At 42.4% G+C, this 23,294-nt stretch overlaps 6 protein-coding genes across 10 annotated transcripts; 5 read left to right on the top strand and 1 right to left on the bottom strand.

Moving 5' to 3' along the window:
• Positions 1-6,014: 6,014 nt before the first annotated feature.
• On the bottom strand, positions 6,015-11,541 carry RB195_022334 (uncharacterized protein; the record flags this gene model as incomplete). Of its 2 annotated transcripts, XM_064209420.1 has the most annotated exons (5): positions 6,015-6,649; positions 6,955-7,304; positions 8,131-8,380; positions 8,451-8,533; positions 11,462-11,541. In XM_064209420.1, 5 exons carry the CDS (start codon positions 11,539-11,541, stop codon positions 6,015-6,017), a joined length of 1,398 nt encoding a protein of 465 aa, XP_064065300.1. The 2 variants fall into 2 exon arrangements, with proteins under 2 accessions (XP_064065300.1, XP_064065301.1); XM_064209419.1 differs by lacking the exons at positions 8,131-8,380; positions 11,462-11,541 and having other exon boundaries at positions 8,455-8,531.
• Positions 11,542-13,768: 2,227 nt separating this feature from the next.
• On the top strand, positions 13,769-14,242 carry RB195_022333 (uncharacterized protein; the record flags this gene model as incomplete). 2 transcript variants are annotated; one of them, XM_064209418.1, is made up of 1 exon in its annotated part: positions 13,769-14,242. In XM_064209418.1, the coding sequence occupies one exon, from the start codon at positions 13,769-13,771 to the stop codon at positions 14,240-14,242; it is 474 nt and encodes a 157-aa protein (XP_064065298.1). The 2 variants fall into 2 exon arrangements, with proteins under 2 accessions (XP_064065298.1, XP_064065299.1); XM_064209417.1 differs by having other exon boundaries at positions 13,904-14,242.
• Positions 14,243-16,113: 1,871 nt separating this feature from the next.
• RB195_022332 (uncharacterized protein) lies at positions 16,114-16,897 on the top strand (the record flags this gene model as incomplete). Its single annotated transcript, XM_064209416.1, has 3 exons — positions 16,114-16,319; positions 16,373-16,567; positions 16,654-16,897. 3 exons carry the CDS (start codon positions 16,114-16,116, stop codon positions 16,895-16,897), a joined length of 645 nt encoding a protein of 214 aa, XP_064065297.1.
• Positions 16,898-16,963: 66 nt separating this feature from the next.
• Positions 16,964-17,341, top strand: RB195_022331 (uncharacterized protein; the record flags this gene model as incomplete). 2 transcript variants are annotated; one of them, XM_064209415.1, is made up of 1 exon in its annotated part: positions 16,964-17,341. In XM_064209415.1, the coding sequence occupies one exon, from the start codon at positions 16,964-16,966 to the stop codon at positions 17,339-17,341; it is 378 nt and encodes a 125-aa protein (XP_064065295.1). The 2 variants fall into 2 exon arrangements, with proteins under 2 accessions (XP_064065295.1, XP_064065296.1); XM_064209414.1 differs by having other exon boundaries at positions 16,973-17,341.
• Positions 17,342-17,785: 444 nt separating this feature from the next.
• On the top strand, positions 17,786-18,100 carry RB195_022330 (uncharacterized protein; the record flags this gene model as incomplete). The annotated part of the gene is made up of 1 exon (XM_064209413.1): positions 17,786-18,100. One exon carries the CDS (start codon positions 17,786-17,788, stop codon positions 18,098-18,100), a length of 315 nt encoding a protein of 104 aa, XP_064065294.1.
• Positions 18,101-18,159: 59 nt separating this feature from the next.
• RB195_022329 (uncharacterized protein) lies at positions 18,160-19,772 on the top strand (the record flags this gene model as incomplete). 2 transcript variants are annotated; one of them, XM_064209411.1, is made up of 4 exons in its annotated part: positions 18,160-18,186; positions 18,873-18,908; positions 19,499-19,618; positions 19,674-19,772. In XM_064209411.1, 4 exons carry the CDS (start codon positions 18,160-18,162, stop codon positions 19,770-19,772), a joined length of 282 nt encoding a protein of 93 aa, XP_064065292.1. The 2 variants fall into 2 exon arrangements, with proteins under 2 accessions (XP_064065292.1, XP_064065293.1); XM_064209412.1 differs by lacking the exons at positions 18,160-18,186; positions 18,873-18,908.
• Between the last annotated feature and the right edge of the window lie 3,522 nt (positions 19,773-23,294).

The following is a 23,294-nucleotide window of genomic DNA, read 5'->3' as shown; positions in this document are numbered from 1 at the left end:
GGGTACCAACTTACCGCCTTGGTGAAACGACAGGGTTATTTTGCACTAGCGGTCTCAAAACAGCTACTGTTCATGCACAGAGGAATTTCTTACCACTCCGCTACACACGCCCGCGCCATAACAAAACAGCGGGCACAGCGAACAGGGAAGGGAATTAAAAGTAACTTTAAGTACATTGAAAGCCTGCGATAATGTGCCAAAAAGGAATGCTTTATTGATGGGCACCAGCGACCTAATGCCATTTAGATATTCATCGTTACACTTCAATTCCCTTACTAGTACAGTAGCGCCATTGCTATAGATTTCTAAAAGCAACCTTTTACGGTCACTACTGCCTTAGGACACATATCCATTAAGTCAAGAATTAAGTTCTCCCCTAACATTATCGGTGGCAGAATCGGCTAAGCTTATAATCGGGTCAAAACGACATAAAGCTCAGTGCAGTTACGTTAGCGGCTGCGCTCGAACCGCGCAGTTAAGCTAGTGATTGCGATCCGGCTGGGATCATTGCGAACAGCAGCAATGATTGGTGTTACCAATGGTCCCTCCTCGATCATAACCATTACGCTCCACTGCATCACTTCGCGCTCAGCCGCTCGCGCAACTGCACAGAACTTCAGTTCGTTTTGAACCCGTTATATTTGAACAGATTACTGCAGTTTTCTGTAATCTTCACTCAGTCCAAATTGATATCATTTCAAATAAGCATAGGACTTCAATTCCCTAGGAATCAGATGTGAATGGTTTCAACGTGGTGGGTCCTTTCTGTTATGAAAGCTATCAATTCAATTCAGTTTAGTAAAGCTAAGAGTAATCAAATACACTCTAGGAAAATTTGAACTGTGTCACACCTTCTACTTTTAGAACAGTAATGATACTCCTTATAATGCTCAATGTGCGGATCTAGCCCAGAGGTTTGCCAGGCTTCACACACTACAGACAGGCGAATACTTTTGGGCTTTTGTTCTGAATTTAGGCAGCTATGGTCCAAAAGGATTGGAAAAAGCCGAAAAGTTCTGCGTTATTTTTCATTATTTCTACTTTGTATTTCCTACAGGCTTCATATACAAGTCAGATTGCTACCTGGACGTGGTGGCCCCGCTTTAACACGCAATCAGACGTTCGAGTGCATTGGGAACGTACGAGCAATATAACTTGCACTGTTATATAGCGAAAGATTCCCATTCAAAAAGGTGTTCTCGTTCAACACATCGCCAAAACCCAAAACCTGAAAGTCAACTGCCTGAGAGAAAGGTGCAACCTTTAGCAACAAATATCTGTCTCGTAACATTGAACTGCCGGTCGCTGTAAAGTGAACTGCAACAAGCCGCTCTGCCCAGACTTTTGCGATATCTCTGATGAAAGGAAAGTAGGTAGCTGCGCGATAGCTGTGAGGAATGACTATAACAACCCATTGAAGAATTTGGCTCAACGTCGATTAGATGCGCTTTTGTACGACAGCGGGATGGCAGAGGACGCAAACTCTGAATCGTAAATGCACCTACTGAACCCGCTAAGGACAACAACAAGGATGCCTTCTATAATGATCTCATTGCGCTAATGTCTAAAATACCCAGCCAGCAGGTGATCATTGTCGGGGTGCATGTAAAGATCCCGGCGGAATTTCGAGCATGCTCCAGTCATGTCTCGTCACAGCAGTTAGCGATGGTGCGTATCCTAAAGAGATTCACTTTTCTTCGCACCTAAATAGCTAGGATATAATTCACTATCTACTAAATTGGAGCGAATGTAGTGTAACGGTTAGAGCTTCCTGCACGATCGATCGGAGGTTCGAATCCGCCCTAGTGCAAACCAAGCCTTTTTTCCCTTCGGGGTCGATAAATTGGTACCAGACTTGTCTGGGAGAATGAAAGCACTGACTTGGCACATCGACTAGCCACTGCAAGTCATTGTATAGGCCAGGTACACGTTCGTAAACCTCAAACAATTCTGAATTGAAGTGCACGTGGGGTGCATTCCAAGCGGATTCATTAACGCCAGACAGTTCATCCACTTTATCCTTTATCTACTAAACTGTTTTGGAGAATCAGACACATCTACTGCAATTTTGTGATGTGAGGTGAACTTATAATCGTTCGAGAAGTAAGAGGAATCCTCATAAGACAATGACATAAGGATGTATGTAACAGCTTCAGATTACGTATAAAAATTTTCGTTAAAACGAAACATTCGGGGCTTTCAAAAGTAACGGTAGTGAGAATCAGCGTTATCCTGTAACTCCCAAGCTATCTTGTTGCCTAATTTATTTCCGCCCAAAGGGCCTTCTGTATCTCTGACTTCTTGGAACTTACAGAAAAAAAAAAGATTTCAAATCTGATAAGATTTCTAGACTTTCTGAGAATAATATAAAGACAAACTCACTCCCTTTCTTTATTAGAACACCATACAAAATTCCATGTACTTCTATCAAACTCTATTATTCCTTGAGTTGTTCGGTAATTTCGACAACTCACACCACTCTTCTTTGCATATTTCCTTGTAACTGTGCAGTTCTTTGTGGCTAGAAGAACATCTAGGACGGTTGTCTGCGTATTCATGAACGACTGGAGCGTGACCTCGTGGAGGTATGTTCGCGTATCCGTCGGCGTATCCGCTGGGCACGTAATGTCTCGGAGGCATTCGCGGAGAATACGCCCTCTTTACCGTTCTCTTCATTGTCGGAATGGTTATCACGTGGACAAGATGTACCCGTGAAAATCAGCTGACCGCTCCGGATCTCCCTTCAGCGCTGCGCCTCCGCGTAATTACTGCTGCCGCTCCACCAGCTAGACATCCTCTACGACCGCCTGAGACCACCTAGACCTCCCCCTTCTGATCTCTCTAATCAATGCTGCGACGAAGCGGTAGTTACTGCGAATTTAGAAGAGAGAGAAGTGAAAAACGAATTGACGCAGCAAGTTCTGATGTACGAATATCGTAATCTGAGCGCATATTATCGGAACTTAAAGAGGAAAAATTAGATGCTTCTATCCGACTAAATGATATGTCATCAGAGGCATCTCATAGACTATCAAAGAGTGAAAGATTTGATTATTGATAAGATTGATATGGGTGACCTACATTGACCTCACTTGAGCAACTTCACACAAACAATGATTATCTCAAAAAGATGCTGCAGCGAAAAGAATAACATGCATGTATTTTCACACATCTCTTAATTTCACACATTTCACGCCCTAACTGTTCTATGTAAACTCGCAGTGCATAAATATGTGTTTGTCACGATGTCACTCAATGAATTCGTGTTCAACATTCAACTGCGACAACTATACGCACAGCAAGTTTATGTTCTTGCCAGCCTGAACAACGGCTTTTTTTGTGTTCGTTTCGCTCGCCTTCACCGATCAACAAGAATAAGAAGAAAGCACATGGAACGGAGTAGTAGACATAAACGATAGAAAAAATCAGCAAAAGAACAAACGAAGTCTTTGCAGAGCGTGAAAAAAGATAGAAGCTTTCTAGTGGAAGAATGGTGAGCGTTGCCCAATGCTAGGCGTGCCCTTCGCCTCTTCATTTATCCATATTTGATCTTATGAATGCTATCAGTTCTAGACCTTTCTTCTCAAGTAATGCTAAGATCAAATGTTTGAAAATCTTTTGCATTCGATTCCTCTTTTCTTCCCATGTTTAAATTGAGTTCCCTAACATTGTGATATTTCTTTTGAACCTCATTTCTTTTGGAATTCATTCTTTGGAACCAAAGCCATAATTAATACTTCTAAATAGGTACCATCAGTAAAACCTGAGATAAATTCGTCAGAAAAATTAATGTCTAGGAAATATATAATGATTAGATGGAAATGCAAGAATAAATATTCAATCTACTGCACTTTTTCCACATTCTCCTGTTTTTCCTGTACTTCCACAATAGTGCCGAACCAGGTGCTGTTCTGGAATTGTCATATAATGGCTAAATAGGAAGCCTAATGATTAGTCGAACACTTCTGTACACTCATTCACTTTTTCTTTTAAAAAAAACTGCGGTTGTGCGGACTTAGTAACTTAAAGAAATGTTTAGTTAACGATAGCGAACGAATTTTGATCAAGAAAAAAAATTAAAACAATCTTCCTTCCTGTCTCTATAATCGAAGGACTAGTCACTTACACTGTTTTGCAAATTTGGAAGTAGACATTCATGTACAGTCTACATAAAAGTTTATTTACCCTCACTAACATATGCGAGAAACTAACTTGCTTTATCAAAGCCAACATACTTGGCTATATAGCTTTAGACAACGGCGAAAAGGTAAAGTGTTCGCCTATCAGGTGCATGGCGATAGTTCGGCACCTCATCGGTGAAGAGTTTTGCATCATAATGGAGTATTTTTGTGATATGGGTGGAATGTTAGGCCATTATAGGATGAAATAGGCAAGGAAGAGGGAGCCAGATATGTTATGTGTATACAAGCGGTAGTGTCCTTATATAATATATTTAAAGCGGGATCTTCCAGAACATCTCGAAAAATCTGCGTTACTGCGAAATTTTCAGCAGATACTTTCCGAACACCCTAATAGTATGACCCTGTCTTTTGATTTTCCAACTAAACAGGATTTTGTGTTTTTTGCAGCTAAAGTTACAACTTCGATATTTTGAATTTGTTACTCTGATTTTTGACGCTTCGTAAATCGCTAACAAATTAGGTTTGCCATCTGCCGGCATAATACAGTAGAAAGACTTAATACTTGTGGTCGGCTCCTATCGCTAACGAAGTCAAGCTGCGAGTCTACCTATTCGTAATTCGCTCTATCATGACGACGGATCGGAGACTTGGGTAGCGCTTTCCACGGTGATGGAGAAACTTGTTGCACGGAAAGAAAGGGCATATTTTTTTGAACTTTTACATGCTGCCCGAAGGATAGGATTCTTAGCGAGTTGTTTGCTCAGTAAACCTTGAAACGGTGAAGGAGAAGAAACGCTCGAGTGGAAGGAGAAAACTATCGCGCAATAGAATCAATGGAATCTAGGACGGAACGAAACTAATATTTGTCGGGATCGTCGACAAGAACTACTCTAGATGGGATTGTTCGAAAGTACGACGTTCCTTGCGGAACCAATCGAACCGATATATGGTGCAGTTACAACAACCTCGCCCTTCTCGGCTACATCCACGAGACAGTGAACCGCAGCGCTAATGTCGTTGATCCTGCAATGAGAGTTCACACTCAGCACATTGAGGACACATAATCTCATTTGAAGATTTGCAGGCGGCAAGGTCTCAAAGGTGATTTTTGATATACTTGTTCAAGGTTTTATGGAAGTGGCGACGCAACAGTGAGAACCTCGTGTACGAACTGTGACAGCTGGTTTCGGTCAAGTACCCCATTCGTTGATTGAAATATTCGAACATTCAAACCCAACAGCCTCCTTCTTTAAAGTTATACCTTACACAAGTGTCGACTTCAAGACCACAAAAAACAGATGTCCTTGCTGCCCCGTTATTGCATAACTCTGCCCTCGGAAGTTCAGCAAAATAAAGTGTGGAACGACCCTACTGATTTTATTTATATTTACCTTTTTGTAGACATTTTAGAGGAGAAGACAGTTGGCCATGGTAGAAAATTTTTGGATCCTCCGTACAGCTTGCTGGATTAGATGACCTTTCTTCAAATCTTCGATTAATGCTTTAAAATGCTTTCCTTGGTATGCTTAATAAGATTACAAACTGCTTGAGAGAAGAAATGACAACTATTTTTTTTTTGAGTTCGAGCTTGAAAACTACTTCCTCGGTCTTTCTGAATGATTATTCCTTCGGACATTATACCCGGGAAGTCAGCTGACAGTTGCCGCTTTGAAAAAGACTCATGGACGAGCACCTCACAAAGTGTCCCTTCCAGAATCCAGGATTACCCGACACCAACGGCACTAGCAACGAGGCGACGCGAACCTGAAATGCTAGGAAATTACTTATTATGCTTACTTGTTACTTAACCGGGGGCTGATGTCATCGCCTGACGCGATTACTCGCATCTTCGCCGATCTGTGCTGTTCCTGATCATAGTTCTCCCCAACCTTCTCGATCTTCGGCGAGAGCTTGCACAGAATCGATCCAATCAATACTACTCCACATCGCGTAAAACCTTACGTCCCGCCTGAACTGCCTGTCCACGCCGAGTGTCCTCAGGTCCTCTTTCACCACTTCAGTCCAGAATTTCCGTTTTCGACCAAAAGGTTTCTCCCAGTTCGAACCCGACAAACTCCTCAGAACTCGTTTGACAAGGCAACCTACTGGTAATATATGACCAAAGAAACGAAGACGATTTTCTATAGCTACTTTCGATGGCAGCGCAAGATGTTGATACCTTCCACGTGTCATCCGGCGGCAAACCACATCGAATTCCGCGTAAAGATCTTCACTGCGGCACACCCTAGGCCAGAAGTAGCCAAGCAGCTGTATAATCAGCATCCTTTCCGTACAACAAAGTTTCTCCATCACCGTGGAACACGCTACCCAAGTCTCCGATCCGTACATCATGATAAAGCAAATTGCGAATAGGTAGACTCGCAGCTTGACTTCGTTAGTGATGGGAGTCGACCACAAGCATTTCGTTAAGGAATTAGATGTAAAAATGGCCATAACGGGTTGATGAATATCTTTCTCGTAACCGGCGTAGGCCGCGGGTTCTTCAGCTACAGGCCAGGTAACGTAACATACGAGTTCGATCACCGTTCTATCCACCTTGAAGGCATCACCCACGAATCGCGTGCACAAGGTTGGCGCGCTCCAATCAAACTCGTTGTAGAAAATAGTGCTCTAGAAGCTCGAAGCCGTATCTTCCGGGCCGTTTTTCACGGCAATTAGAAAGAAATGGTCGGAATCACCCTCCTCTCCATAATCTACTATCCCGTATAAGAATACTCCACCTGAAATCCCTACCACTTCAGATTCGTGAGCTGATGCCTTTAATTCCGTTCAAGGTCTCGAAGCGACCCACATCTGTTTGCAAAGCGTCCATCCAGCTTTGATACAAGGTTGACAACATGTTGAATTTTCGTACTACTTTGCGCGAATGTAACATCATAGGTGTACTCGAGATCACTCAAGGGGCACCCTGATGGTGCTAGGACGACGTTGGCAGGACGCTGTTCCACTGTTTCTCGCACGATGTCGTCGATAGCGAAGTTGAACAGGAAGGGTTCTTCCACTGCCTCTTGTCTTACTCCAGTTACCACCTCAAACTGTGTTGTACATCCATCTGGTGTTAGAACTGCAGCAACTGTTCGTTGATTCATGGCATCAAGCGAGCGAACAAACTCTTTTGGTACCCCATCAGCGCGGAATAGGCTGAAAAGACGGCCTCGATCAGAAGAGTCTAAAGCGGCTTCGCTGCCAGATTTCGATCACTCTCCTGACGACGATCATGGTCAGTCGCCTCTTATTGTTTCTTCACTATGTTTAATAAGTCGGTCCAGAGTAAATGGCTGCAGAATCTTCTGCATAACACTCAGCAAAGGGACTCCTCGATAGTTCCTAGGCTCCGCAACAGATCCTTTCTATATTCTATTGCCGATCTATATTGAACGGATCATTTTCGTCATCTTACGAATCTCAGACGGAGGAAGATGTTTCAGCATTTCTGTGCGTACTCCGCGGTCTCCGCCAGATTTTCCATTTTTCATCTTTTGGATGCTGACTAGAACCTCCCATTCGGTCGCTGGTTCCTCATTATCCGCATATGTAGGTCGACGCTTATATGCACTTTGTGAAGGAATTCGAATTGCAAAGCTTTTTCCTGGTCCGTACTCCAACATATATAGATACGAATTAGCGGAATTTCATTCTGGCGTCTTCGTCTTTAAGACCTGCCGTGCACATTTTCTGTTGAAGAGGAACTCCTCGGTTTCCTTGTTGAACCCCATGTTGAAGCTAGGAGAACTGTACCGTGGTCAGAGTTGAAAGCAACGCCCCAAACATCTCTAGATTTTCGGATACCTGACTGAGGAATGTTCCTCGTCAGAACGTAGTCGAGTTGAATTTTAAAAGTTCTCTTTTGTTTGCGCTGCTCTTGAGACGTAAAAAGGATTGGCCCATGTCACGTATGGTGATGGGGTCGATGATTCCTCTTTAACGTGAAAGCAGTGGTGAGGTCTATCTGTTCTCAAAAGCCGACCGGACGGTTACGTTATCCGACGTGCACTTCGCTGGGTTATACCATTCTCCTAGCACATCGGATTGTTGTTCTAGTCCTATCTTCGCATTTGCGTCGATTCCGACAATGACCACCTCCTGGTTGGGCATTTTCGGCATCAGCGCATTAAGTAAGTCATAGAAGGCGACCTTACTGTTGCCCTCATTGGTTTCCGTAGGTGCACGGGCACCTACGATCCAGAGTTTAAGTCTGCGATCCTGCAGAGCTGCATCTGGACAACGTTGATTCAAACTCCTCCACCGAGTTATTATAGTCGCTTCTCATAGCTATCACCAAGCCACCTACTTTCCTTTCATCAGCATCACCGCAGTAGACAGTGTAGTTTCCGATACTGATGGCGGTCTCATCTCTAATGCCTGCATTTCTGAAAGTATTCAACGAGGCGGTCGTATTCCTCGTCGTTGCTGTCCATAATGATAATGATAATGATCATCGCAAAGCCGACTTGCGCAGTGAAGAGATTCCAATTAATGATAGCTCTGGGACTTCGGTCTCCGAACTTCGCGGATTTCTCACTTTTTCATATGAAAGAAAATCTTCCAAGTAGGCGATATTCCCAACCCTACAGAACTTTGGCACAACAGCGACATCCGTCAGGCAAAACCTTTCAGTGATGATGTGATAAATCACGGTGCCTTCCACCGGGTGACTCTCACGCCCAGCTTGAAGAGGAGGGCTCTAGAATTGTGAGTTCTCTTGGTTGCCTTTAGTCGTCATGATAAACTCGGAAAGCCTTTCCCCTCTTTGTTCCGTTGTAAGTCATGGGTCCCGATACAAAGTTCTTCACGCACTCTGAGGACAACATTGGCCTTGAAATCACCAGCAATGACCTTGCAGAAGGTACTGTCTTCTTCGTAGAACAAATTTGAAATCACCTTTACATCAGAACATTTCTCCTCAAAATTTTCATCATGAAATCCCAGTGGATATGTCTGATTCTCCAAAGCAATTTATTAGCTCGCGAATTGAATCTTAGCCGGGGATGTAGCGCATGATTAGCTGTAGGCATGGAGAACCAGTTATTTAGGTAGAAACGAAGATAAATCTCTACAGAAATATACATTCCATGGCTAATTGCTCAGGCAAGGCATGACCGGAGGCATGCACGAATATCTGAGGGAGCCTCTTTACCCGCAGTCGCAAAAATCATTTCCGTAAAACTCCGAAAATGTTTTCCTGTAACCTGTGATTTGACTTGGAACACTTATGGAAACTGTTCGAATTCACTTTTTTACTAGAACTGTGTTCAGTTTTACAACGCTCTGTAATCAGAATTCTAGTTTATTCCATTTAAATAGGTTTAGTTTCGTTACGTTGAACAGTTTTGCGTTATTTGGACGTTTTCTCTGGAAAACAGCCGATTTAACTTATGCGTTTAGTGGATGCCAAATTCTTTCTCAGTGCGTAAAATAACCCCAGAATTAGTCCTGGATGGCTCGAAAATAAAAAGAAATCGGAAAAATCGGACTAACTCTCTCCAACTATAATCTGTATTTGTATTCGTATGTATGTATATGTGTGCGTACGTACGTATCTATGTACGTTTGTACTTGTAGTCGGGTCAAAGGTGCGCAGCTCGCTGGCAGCACTCATCGCTGCAGTCCAAGTGAAGCTACCAACGGTCCCATCTCGATTCCAGCCGCTATTTGTACTGCATCGTTTAGAGCATGGATGCTTACGTAACTGCATCAAGCCCAGGTTGTTGACTCGACTATATGTATTTTGAAATGAAATTCCAGAAAGCAGCGGTAAAGCCGCGCTAGCGCTGGGTAGCAGGGAGACAGTTCCAACGGCGTCAGCTTCTACAAATCGCTGCGACAAATCTAAAGTTGTTTTCCATACGTCAGCGCGGTGAGGCCAATGAAGTTAATGACCTACCAGCTTTGCGATATAGAGTCAAAGGAAAAATGAAACACACGAAGGGTTAAAAATCTTTTCTTTTCTGCACCCATAGAGCTGAATCCTAATGTGCGCACACCTCTTTATGTCTCTGGTCTTGTACCTTTCTTCTATCTTGTTATATTTTGCTTACCCAAGTTATATACAGATTTAGATAGCAGTTTAAATAGTAAATAGCAGTAAATATGTTTCATGTGAGACCCTCATCTTTAGATCAGGATGCATTGGTGATGATCATATCGTTTTTACGTTAACACAATTCGGAAGAGAAGAATGAGGGAATTTGCTTAATACTTCGAATAATATTTCCAGATTGAAAGAAAATATAGATCTGGATAGTTGTAAATCCAACTGACAATAAAACTACTTTTTCTTTAAATTGAAGTGACGTAGTTTGATTAAGAAAGCTGCAAAATGTTTCTTTTTCAGTAGTAACACTTCTGAATTAGAGATAAAACCTAGCTACGTAACTTATAGCAACATCATGGATTCTTGAGGCGAGCGAAACTAGTCTCAGAAAAAGACAGACGCTAGCTGGACATGTATACGAAAACGTGTACGTGAACCTATGTGTTGTGAAACAAAATTACAGAAAGCAGTTAAACTGGACGCATCGGTGTCCCATTGGTGTGTTATTTTAATGAATTTTCTCAAATTTGAGTACTGAAATCCTCAGTGAGAATGTTGCAAGATGGTTCACCAGCAGAAACACTTCTGAAAGAAAGAGTTCTCGTTTGTAACAAGAACAGCCACGATTCTGCAGCAAAAATTCCGGGGAACTGATTTACACTTGAACTATTCCATGTCACTTAAAACGCGAAAGTCGGCACCAGCCAAAGCCTGAGAGTCCGGTGAAATCAAATGGCTGAGCGCGATGCGTTTTCGATCGGAGCAAGGCACAGAGAAGAGAGAAGAAAGAGTTCGCGTCAAGCAGTTATGGCGGACACGCGTCACTCGCCGACTTCTAGACATTTAACTCTGACAAAACATGTAGCGACGCTAGTAGCACCTTTAGAAGAGAAATGTAAACTTGCAAGATTTTAATCAGTTCAAATTCTAGAGATGGGAGTCAACTTTTATACTTCTGTGGAAATAGCACTACCTAGAGGACTTAGGACGTATTATGCTTCAAAGCTCAAAAATCATAGTACACATCGATAATACGATGGTAGTTTCTAGCAAAGGACGTTTCCCTCTAGACGTTTCTTGGCATGGTGCCCGTTCACTTGCTTACATAGTCGCTAATAATTTCTATTCTAGAGCAGAGTTATGCTGGGGTCAAACGACTCGAAGCTCGGTGCAGTGGCGTAAACGGCATGAGCTCGAAGCAGCGCAGTACAGATAGCGACTACTATCGAGAGAGGACCATCGCGAACTGCAGCGGTGAGTTCACCCATCAAGGGTTCTCCTGACCGCTATGATCCACCGCACTGCTTCAAGCGCGGCCGCTTGCGCAACTGCACCGAAGTTCATGTCGTCTTGACCCGACTGTATATACTGCTATTGTACCATTTGAAAAAAGTGCTATGGTATATATTATTCGTGTATGTGAACAAATAAATCAGTAATAAATAAGTAAATATTACCGTAGACTGGAACGAAGAATTGAACACATAGAAAACACTAGCTGTAGGGATAAATGTAGCTGGTAGGGGGGCATTTAACTGCCCCCTCATTTCTGGAAGTCAATAATTAAGTCATTCGGCGTCCGAGGGCCTAACCATTAGTCTTAGAGGATCTATGACATGTACGCTAGAGTTACTAAGACAAACAAAGAGAAATAAGGGCGCAATTGAGTGCTCCCCTTCCCCCAAACTACAATTTTCCTTAGCTGCATTATTATAGGCTGGCGTAAAGGAAGAAAAGTTGTGGTTCTTCCGGAAAAAAAAAACAAAAAAACATAGTAGTTAAATATCTGTGGCTTTCGTAGCGATATATCACCTCTACTAGACGACGGTTAATTGAGGAGGAATACCCTAGCGCATCCAAATAAATCACTAAAAACTTGTCCAGGCAGCAATGAATGTTATATTCTGACGTCCGTATGGTGCACGAATTCCTTGCACGTAAACCGCCTAGGTGAAGAAAAAGTGCATTTCGATATGAGAAAACTCACGGATGAGGAAAAGCACAGATCCAGAGTGCTACAAATACTCTGTAAGAAACCATACGTTCCAAATCGAAAAAAAAAAACACAAGGAAATCAAATCCGCTAAGAGGTTGCCATCAAGAGGAACTCGCGAAAACCAAAACCATAAACAACCATAGACATAAATACAAGTCCTTCGATTCCAAGGAACATCATATCTCTCAAAAGAGACTTTGTCCAAACGAATACAGCACATAACCCATCACATCACCATAAGATTGCAGATTTTGGCGACCGCGCCGCGGCACGCCACTTTAGGGCGCCGCATCCTCCTAAGTAGTCAAATTTGGATACAGTTGAGGCCTGTCAACGATCCGAAATCATTAGACATGGGACCTTTTCATCCTCATATTTCTCAAGTTGGAAGGATTTGTGTAGCTTATTGCATTAGTCTTCCGTTCCTTACGTAACAACCATTAGGTCCAATTTCCCATGTCTAGTGATTGTTGCGTAAAGAACAGAAGACTAAAGCAATCTTCATAGTTGTGCTTGTTTTTTTTTCGTGTCTTCGTTATGTAATGTATTTCTTCTCGATAGCGGAGCATTTGAATAAAACTTTCGTCACTCTACAAGCTGCATGTACCAAATACAAACTACAAAGCTTATATTTCCCCGTCATTTTGTGGACATTTGCATCAACTAAAAAATTAATTACAATTTGACAATTAGAAGCTGATTTTCGGCTCCCACTCTCTTAACTATACGCTCATCTTCCAAATCCCAGATTTCATCCCATTTAGTCTTTTGCTTTCACATCCTCAGAAAAGAAACTAGACCGAAACCATGACAACGACGAAACTGGAATTTGGATTTTCACAAATCAAACCTCTTAGTTGCCTTTTAACTTTCCCCAATTCTTCTGCTCTTTTTTCTTACGTTAATCTTTTTTTTTTTATTTTCTCCTTTTTGGGTACGTAATGTAATGAAACCTTACCTACAAAACGACATGCACTACGGTGTAGTCGCAGAAGTCGTGCTTTGCAACGCGGTTTGCTTGGGAATTTCCCAAATTTTGCCAGGTGCCTCCTCCTGACATCGATACTGTCCGCAATTTTTTTGTTGGTTCTCATTCTTTTTGCGTTTCTTTCTGTTTTTTCTTCATCTTTTATGTTTCTTTTTTCGTTTTTGTTTTTGTTATGTTTTCTGTGTTTGCTTTTGTTATGGAGACATATTTATATCTGTATAGTTCTTAAGTTGTTTTGTAGGGTGCAGAGACTCTTGGGATCTTAGCCCGTATCGTTCAAATGAATAGGTGGTTCAGTGAGTTTATTGCTACAGGCGACCGTACAGTACCAACGAAGGCGAAGTATATATTAACATATACCACATATTAACATGGGGCTGCGTATACGAGTCTGATTGCTACCTGCACTTAGTGACCCTGCTTTAGCTGAACGCAATCAGGCGTTCGAGTGTACGCATTGAGAACGTCCGAGCTATATAACTCGCACTGTTTTATGGGCGAAAGATTCCCATGCATTGCAAAAAGGTGCTGTTGTCCAGCACATCGCCAAAGCCAACAACCTGAAAGGTCGACTACCTGAAAAGAGGATGGAATCTTTGACAACTACCATTCGTTTCGTCATGCTGAACTGCCGAAAACTATCGAGTGAACTCCATCAAGCCACCCTGTCTAGGCTTCTTCGATATCTTTGTGTGCTCTTTGCTGCACTGCAGGAAACGCACATGAGAGATAGGCCCGGCGTCAGCACCGAAAATTACACCATATACTGCGGCGATGCTGATGAGAACAAAGTGGGTGGCTCCGCGATAGTTATGAAGAACGATTACAACAACCTGGTGGAGGAATTTGGCTCAAAGTCGTCTAGATGCGCGTTTGTACGACTGCGGGATCGCAGAAGACTTAAACGCTGGATTGTGAGTGCTCACGCACCTACGGAAACCGCTGAGGACAACAGTGAGGACGCCTTCTATGATGAACTTAATGCGTTGATGTCTAAAATACCAAGCCATCAGGTGATCATTGTCGGAATCGACGCAAATGCGATGATGGGACTCGAATAACAATCCGACGTGCAAGGAAAATACTATTATCCAGCGGGGTGTACGTCGGACAACGGTGACCGTCTGACCGACTTATGTGAACAGACGGGCCTCATAATCCCCTCCACGTTTAAGAGGAATCAGCAACGTCATTAGCTCACATGGCAGGGTTCAACCCTTTTAACGCCTGAAGAGCAGCGCAAGCGGAAGATGAGGACTCTCAAAGATCAGCTCGACTACGTTCTCGCGAAGAACATTCCTCAATCAATAATTGAATTCTTTAATTGAGCCGGACACGAGGTTGTTACAATTTTTTATTCATGGCTAACGTTTCGGCAATATCGCCTTCTACAGAACCTGGAAGGATGAAATCGAACGTGTTAAATCCGATCAAACGCCTTATCCGCCCAACAAAGAAAGTCCTCCGTTTACTGTTGGGCCTCACAGCTTGCAGTGGAAGAGAACATCGTACCTTAATCAAATATCAGTCTTAAATAGGGCGCGAGTTCCCGCGTAATTCAGAGGATTCTTCTTTGCGATTCATCTTTGGGCCCTTGGAGTGAATCCAAAAAGCCTCCAGCTGCAATATTAGGTTCGCGCGCCAAAATCGTGATCTTAACTTCAATATCTTCTCCGCTATGACGCCGCACCCTATGACAACCTAATGGGGTGGAGTCATATGATTTCTTTTTTCCGTCCAAATGTTCTTTAATTCGAATACATAGTGGTCTAGCTGTTTCTAGTATGCATTCGTCACCACACTGCACACAGGAAATCATATAAACAACACATGAACTCATGCAATCACCCTCGTTGTTGTTGCGATTGGGAATGAGCATTTGCCCAAGGTTACTAAGGGGGAGCTGCACGATGGCAACAGATTCTTCAAGATTAGCTTTCATCAGGCACCGCCGGATGGCAGCGCTAAACTCATCGGAAATAAACGGTACACAAAAGGCTACTTTCTCCATACCAGATTTGTTTCGGATTACTGCTCTTTTTATAATAGGCCGCATAGGTGTGTAGCCATTACTGACCGCAATTTTCCCAGCAAGCTCGATAGATTCTCGTCTTTCCTCTCTTCCAGTGCAAACGGAGGTGGCTGTCCGAAACATATTTCGTACTAGTGACCTTTTAACTTGTTTGGTATGAGCAAAAAAAAGTGAACTAGCATATTCTTATTACTGAGTTTGCGGTGCCACTTTGTACTGTGCGTTCTGTTTGAAATATGCACTTGGACGTTGAGGAAGGGTAACTATTCTCCTTTAGTCTTATCCCGAGTGAACTTTAAATACTCGGGCTGCTCATTTAAAACCTTGAAACGGTTGTCCATCTCTGTTTGAGACGTACAGATAAGGAAACAGTCGTCGATATATCGGCAATAAAGAAAGGTGGTGTTTCCCAAATCGGTGCCTCAATTTTAGCCATGAAAGCTTGAAGATTGGAGCTTGAAGAGATGAAAAAGTTCGTCGGTTTGCTTTCATGGCTAAAACTGAGGCACCGATTTGGGAAACACGACCTTTCTTTATTGTCGATATATTGACGACTGTTTCGTTATCTGTACGTCTCAAGTAGAGATGGACAACCGTTTCAAGGTTTTAGGGTGCGGCGTCATAACGGAGAAGATATTGACGTTAAGATCACGATTTTGGCGCGCGAACCTAATTAATATTGAGGCGCGCAAGGCTCAATTAAAGAAATCTATTATTGAAACATCAACATGCCGAGGTTTATCGAAAGTCGTACATGGAGATTCCTCAGTCAGATATCCGAAAAAAACTAGAGCTTTTTGGGACGTTGCTTTCGACTCTGACCACCGGCCAGTTCTTCTCAGCTTCAAGATACGCTTCCACAAGAGAAACCAAGGAGTTCCCCTTCAACCGAAAATCGACATGGCAGGTCTGAAAAACGAAGAATGCAGAACGAAATTCCGCCAACGTGTGTCTATTCATGTTGAAGTACGGACCAGGAAGAAGCTTAGCGATGCGGATTCCTTCACAACTTCAACCAAGAAAGGCGTCTTAGAAGGAAGTTGCGTCGTCAACTGCAACAAGGCTGCGATAACGAGTGAAAGTCGAGACCGAAGGAGTTTGAAAAGGTGTGGGAGGACAAGAACCCACGGAAATCCTGTGCTTCACTAAAGCAGTATAGCGGCAAAATGAAGAGATGTTCTGTCCTTGACACTGCCAATGGAGTCGCTGTCGGTGAAGCACCCCTTCCGATTTGGAGGGATCATTTTAAGACCTTGCTGAACCGAGAAGCGCCATGTGTCCCTGAACGCGAGCATATTAAACGAGCAGCGAACCCAGCGGTCAACGAGGAACCACCCACGAGTCGTAGGTTCTGGTCTGTATCCAATTGATGAAAAATGGAAAATATAATGGAGACGATGGGATTAGCGCAGAAATGCTCAAATATCTTCCTCCGTCTAGGACTCGTGAGATGAAAAAGATTATCCATTCAATATGGATAGACGAAAGGATACCTGACTCGTGGAGACACGCTATCACAATCCCTCTACACAAGAAGTTATCCATCACGGACCCTACGAATTATCGAGGAATCTCTTTGCTGCGTGTTATATGCAAGGTATTGGAGCGGATTATCCGGGAACAACTCATTAAACATCTCGAAGAAACAAAGCGAGACGAGCAAGCTGGCTTCCGTCCTGGCTGATCTACGATTAAACAGGTGTTCATTGTCAGCAGAGTGATCGAAATCTGGGAGCGGTACTCGAAGCCGATGCAATTAATGCAATTAGCCATTCTGGACTTTGAAGCCGCTTTCGACTCTCCTCATCGAGGCCGTCTTCTCAACGCGCTCCGCGCCGATGTAGTACCAGGAAAGTTCGTTCGCTTGCTTGATGACATGAATCAACGAACAACTGCTGCAGTTCGAATACCAACCGAATGTACAACACCGTTAGAGGTGGTAACTGGAGTAAGACAAGGAGCAATGGCAGGACTCTTCCTGTTCAATTTCGCCATCGACGCCATTATGCGAAGAACAGTAGATCAGTGTCCTGCCGATATCATTCTAGCACCATCAGTACGCCCTTTGACCGATCTCGAGTACGCTGACGATGTTGTTATATTCGTGGAAAGCAGTATGAAACTTTAGCATGTTGTCAGCCTTGTGTTGAAGGTGGCTGCAGCCTATGGACTACGTCTACGCCCTAATAAATGCAAGTAGATGTGGATCTCTTTGAGACCTCGAACGGGAATTAGGGTGGACGGACAACCTATGGAACTCCTCGATGAGTTCTGTTACCTGGTCTGTACGCTGAAGAACAACGGCAGTTACGGGAAAGATATTCGGCAAAGGTGCGCTATGACCACTTCTGCATTTAACTCCTTAATGAAGTGCTTGTGGTCGACACAGATCACCAACGAAGTCAATCTGCGAGTTTACTTATCCGCAATTCGCCCATCATGATGTACATATCGGAGACTTGGGCAGCATCATCTCCGGTGATGGAAAGGCTTGATTGCACGGAAAGAAAGCTGGCCTAGGGTATACCACAATGAAGATTTTTACGCAAAAATTGTTCTGGTATACCGGCGGATGACACGTGGAAGATACCAACATCTTGCATCACCATCGAAAGTGACTGAAGTAAATCGTCTTCGCTTCTTTGGTCATATATTAGGGAGACTGGCAGATCGCCTTGTTCAACGAGTTCTGAAGATTTTGTCGGGTTCGAGCTGGAAGAAGCCACCTGGCCGAAAACGGAAGTTATGGACTGGGGTGATCAAAGAGGAACTGAGGACACTCGGCGTTGATAGGATGTTCAGGCAAGACGTAATGTTTCGCAGAAAATGGAATAGCGATGAATGGATTGATTCTATGCAAGCTCCCACAAAAGATCGAGAAGCTTGAGCAGAGCTATGTTCAAGGACGGTACATCTCGGGGAAGAAGCGGGTAATTGCGTCAGGCGATGACATCAGTCCGCCAATTAAGTCAAGTAAGTCAACACATATCAAGCAGTAGCTACTGTAAGCGGGTCACGCCCATAACTACTTGAATTGCAGTGAGATAACGGTAAGTGACCATCATCGGTATGATGATACTGCGCCACGAGGAGAGACAGTAAACACGTGCAGAAATCAGCGTTGAACATAAAAAGGAATTTAATTATCAATCATATTTTATCTTCTTTTCCTCTGCGAGCAGCCTCAGTGGCATGATGACGAGCTGACGTTGACTGGTTGGAGTTGTTGGTTGTCTGATTGGCGTTGTCGGTGGCTCGGGTACGTATCGTTAGGTATCCATAGCCTCCGCGACTACCTATCCTTATTGGAGGCGACTGGCAATGACGATTGTTATTAGCGCTGCGTCGTAGTTAATGCCATCAACAGAGCATTGCGTTGCGTTTGCCTCATGCCCCACCCATCACATCGTCCATTTTCAGTCTTCATCCTCTAACGAGGTGCGAAACATGCCTTGCACCATCTCTGGTATTGCTTCTGTACGCAGTATCGATCGTTTATACGTATGGAGATATCGAACGATTGCATACGAAATGCCACAAATAGAAAATAAGTGTTTTATTTGTGTAAAACAAATCGAAACTTTACAGATTAATGCAGTATCTTACGTGCATTCAATACTCTGTATAAATGCAAATATGTATCTATATCTTCTATATAGTTTTTCAATCACAAATCTACGTCTTCCAACGACCAGGTTCTCGTTTTTACACTTTTTAACTTTTATATTTTGGAATACTTTCAGCTTCATTTATGTTTCGTGATGTTGCATTGTTTGATTACAAATTTCCTCCTTTTTTGCCTCTTTTTTACCATTTTCATTTTCTACGTTTTCTTCCACTTTCTACGTTGCCACGTTGTTGCGTTGTTGCTATTTTGCGCTTTGAACCTTCCTAAAAGTCAACTCTATCACGTTGTTCCAATACAAACACGGCACATAACCTCGGTGGCAGGGTCAAGCGTGTAGTTGGGAGAAATCCCTCCTAAAAACGACCTCCCTCCCCCCCCCCCCCCCCCTCGTAGACCCTCCCAAAAACGACCCCCTCTTCTCGTTCTTACCAGTATAGCTGCCCACACAGCAATCAAAATTTGGGTGTAATAATAAAAAGAATTTAAAAAACAAATAAACTAATAAATAAATTAAAATAATACGATATAATAAATAAATAATAAATTTTTTTAAAAAGTAATGCTACAAGCAAAACGGAATATATATTGTAATACAGCGATATTAATAGAATAAATAATAACCAGGAATTATACGTCTATGTTGATTATATGTTCAAGATGCCGCGTGACGTGTGCCAGCTGGAAGAAGATCAAAAAAAAAATAATCGAGAGAAAGGCATTCAACATCTCGAGAGAGTAGAAAGGCATTCAACCTCTCGATGGACTGATCTAGACAAGGTTAGAATATTGTGTTTGATTTTCTGTAGAATTTCTATAATAAGGTGTGTTCCAGGTAGCTCGTATGGAGTTGTGGAACAGTACAGTGAGAAGACAACAGAGGAAGATGTTTATTGGAATTTACATACACAATAAATTTAATAAATATTTTTAATTTTCTATGTCGAGCAGCAAAGACCTCGGGCGAATAGACTGCTCGAGTAGTTCTTGATGTTCCTGGACTCCGCGGTCACGCTTCCTTTGCTGTTTCGCAGCGTTTCGTTTCACAGCCTAGGTCTGAGCAGAAATAATGATAATAGCAGAAAACATTTTGCAACGAATTTCAAAAAGCTCACAAATAGACTGAAAAAAGTGTTTGCAAAAAAAACCCTTACCACTAGCGCGATGATCGTTATCAAAGCGAGGAATCCAAGTACTGCGAAAAGAATGGTAGTGGATCGATCAGAGGGTGGCCCTGTCGTCGTCGTCGTCATCATCATCGTCGTCTGAAGTTGAGATGTGAGCCATTCATCTCTCAACTTTTTCTTCTTTGCCAGCCACTCCGCTGAAGGTCTTGGCCCGGAGTTGAATTCTTTAAAACGAATGAAGCTCTCTTCAGGAGTAAGGGCGGAAATATCCTGGTACATCTGTAAATACTGCAATTAGTGTATAAATAGATCCAATAGATGATTATCATTAGGCGAGAAGATTAAAAGACGTGTCAAGATAATAAAAAAAGACTAACTAGAAGGCAGTCAAATTGTCGAAGATGCTACCTGTAGGTCGCGACCCATTCCATATTGGCTACTCACCAAAAATATCCTCCAAGTATATTTGCTCGGATTAGTGCGAGGTAGACGTTACTGCAAGAACTAGAAGTGAGTCAGTACATATGTAGAATATAATTTGAAAAGATAAGTGAGCTCTAAATGTGTATTCGGCAACACAGTTGTACTGTTTGACGTTGATAAAGAGATGACCAAAAGTTCGATCCCCGCCGGAACCATTATTTTTGCAAAACGAAAAAACAGCTGAAAAAGAAGGAGAACACCTTTTAAAACAATTTTCACACTATTTCCGACTATTACCAAATAATTTTACTTATCGACAACGGAAATGAACGGATGAGAGTTCGATTCCCACCGGAATCTAAATTTTTGCAAAACCGAAAAAAAAAATCACTGAGGAGAACATTTCACTGGCAATTTTTTGAAATTGTATTTAGAGCACTGTTTGACACATACAAGTGTTATATAGAGGTTATTTTAGCGATTAAAACCAGGTCTTAATTGGAAATTACTGCTGGACAGGTCAGATTTTGTTACCTTGAAATAAACATGGATAACTCACTGATGAAAAGACATAGGAAGATAAAGCTGGCTGCGTTGTGTAGGGGAAGATTTGCGCTACAAAATGGTTAAAAATCTTTTGCAGAGACCCTCTGGTTTTTTTTGAAACCTAGTTGAGGAAAAGTTGAGAAATTTGGCATTTTTCTCAACTTTTTCTCAACTAGCTTTTTAAGGACAGAAGCTACCCGTAAAAAAGTAAGAATAAATTGTGATAGCAAAAATCTTCCCCTACAACATACTTTAAACCAAATTCGTTTTTATAAACAATGAGCTGAGTTATGGAAATTTGTTTGAAGTCACACAGATTTTGACGCGTTGCCGAAAATCCGAGATTTCGCTCTTTTTCCCGTTGCGAAGATACGGTAGCGTCGTTGAAAAATTCGACTCCATATTTGGATAGAGCATCAAAGAAAACCCTTAACTGCAAATTTTGGCCTCTATAAGTGTTCTGACTTTCTCAAAAGCTAGTTGAGAAAAACTCGAAAATTTGAGGCAAAAATTAGGATTTTTCTCAACTAGGTTTCAAAAAGTCCAGGAAAGCTGGAGACGCCAAACTTTGTAGAAATATAGAAAAAATCTCCTTCTACAGATTACAGCCAGCTTTATTGCATGAGATCCATTTTGAGCTTAGATATTCAGAAACTCGTGAAACCTACTTTGTACCAATTTTAACCCTAATTGCGTCTGTAGATGTCTTTTTTCGCTCAGTTGTAGCATCAGAATTGCTTTTTCGACTGAAAGTGAGAAAGTCGTCGCTGTCAGAAGAGAAATTTGCTCTTTAAATTCTCATTCGCTGAATGCGAAAGTAGGACCTCTGGCAGGGATTGATCCCTGACCTCCACAATGAAAACAGCGCGGCATCGCGTTGACCCATCCATTCTCCATGAAACTCCCGCATCAGTCCTATTTCAACAGAGCTTTTAATGGCCAATGTAACTAGCCTATACAATGACTTGCGGTGGCTAGCCAATGTGTCAAGTCAGTGTCTTTATCCTCCCAGACAAGTCTGGTACCAATTTGTCGATCGATGAAAGGCTTGGTGAAGCACTAGGGCGGATTCGAACCTCCGATCGATCCTGCAGGAAGCGGAATTTCTAACCGCTACACTAAACCCACCTCAAACCTAGTGTAGATTACGCAGATGGGTTGAAAACTTATCGCATTCTCTTTTGAAATATTTTCTTCTGAAGTCTCTCAAATGTGAAGTACCTTTTTCTTGCAGAACTCAAAATAACCAACAAATTGTGATTTATGATTAATCCCTAGCCAATATCTTTTATAACGACTTTTTCCGCAAGGTTTACCAGGATTTACTGATGTAACATACTTTGACTTACTTAACTTAATCGGGGGGCCGCGTATACGAGTCTGATTGCTACCTGCACGTGGTGGCCCTGCTTCAACCAAACGCAATCTAGCGTTCGAGTGTACCTACGAGCTATATAACCCGCACTGTTATATGGCGAAAGATTCCCACACATTGCAAAAAGTGAAGGTGCAGTCGTCCAGCACATCGCCAAAGTCCATAGCCTGAAAGGTCAACTGTCTGAAGAGAGCATGGAATCATTTGCAACAACCATTCGTTTCGTCACGCTGAGCTGCCAAACACTAGCGAGTGAACATAGAGCATCAAAGAAAACCCTTAACTGCAAATTTTGTTCTCTGTAGGTGTTCTGGTTCTCTCAAAAGCTAGTTGAGAAAAACTCGAAAATTTGTGGCAAAAATTGGGATTTTTCTCACATAGGTTTCAAAAAGCAAGGAAAGCTAGAGGCACCAAACTTTGCAGAAATATAGAAGAAATCTCTCTCTACAGATCGTCGCCAGCTTTATTACATCGATATTCAGAAACTCGTGGAGCCTACTTTGTACTAATTTTAACCCTAATTGCGCCTGTAGATGTCTTTTTTTGCTCACTAGCAGCATCAAAATTGCTTTTTCGAGTGAAATTAAGAAATTTGTCACTGTCGGATGAGAAATGTGCTCTTTAAATTCTTTTACGCTAAATGCAAAAACATCACTTTTTAGCGATTGATTGATCCCTGACCTGACCAAAAAACACCAATAAAATCATGTCAGATTTTGCATCAGCATTATCTACAGCAGAGTTTTACGAAGTTAAACAGCCTACTGCGGTAGTTTCATTTGTAATAAAATAAGCACTTTATGCTTCTACTTTCTACTTTACTTAGTGCTCTTACACTTCTGTTAGCTTCTGAAGATCTCGTTTGTCATCCGTTCCCTAAGCGAATTTCCGACGCAACGTTTCCGTACAACTGCAAATCTTCAATATATTGAATTGGCTGTAACGGAAGAGTGCCGAAGCAATGTGTAAGCTATAAAGGAAAAAA

Source organism: Necator americanus, chromosome X (genome assembly GCF_031761385.1).
Source record: "Necator americanus strain Aroian chromosome X, whole genome shotgun sequence".
Classification (NCBI taxonomy): domain Eukaryota; kingdom Metazoa; phylum Nematoda; class Chromadorea; order Rhabditida; family Ancylostomatidae; genus Necator; species Necator americanus.
The sequence above is the reverse complement of the archived record's forward strand: the minus strand, read 5'-3'. Positions and strand labels throughout refer to the sequence as shown.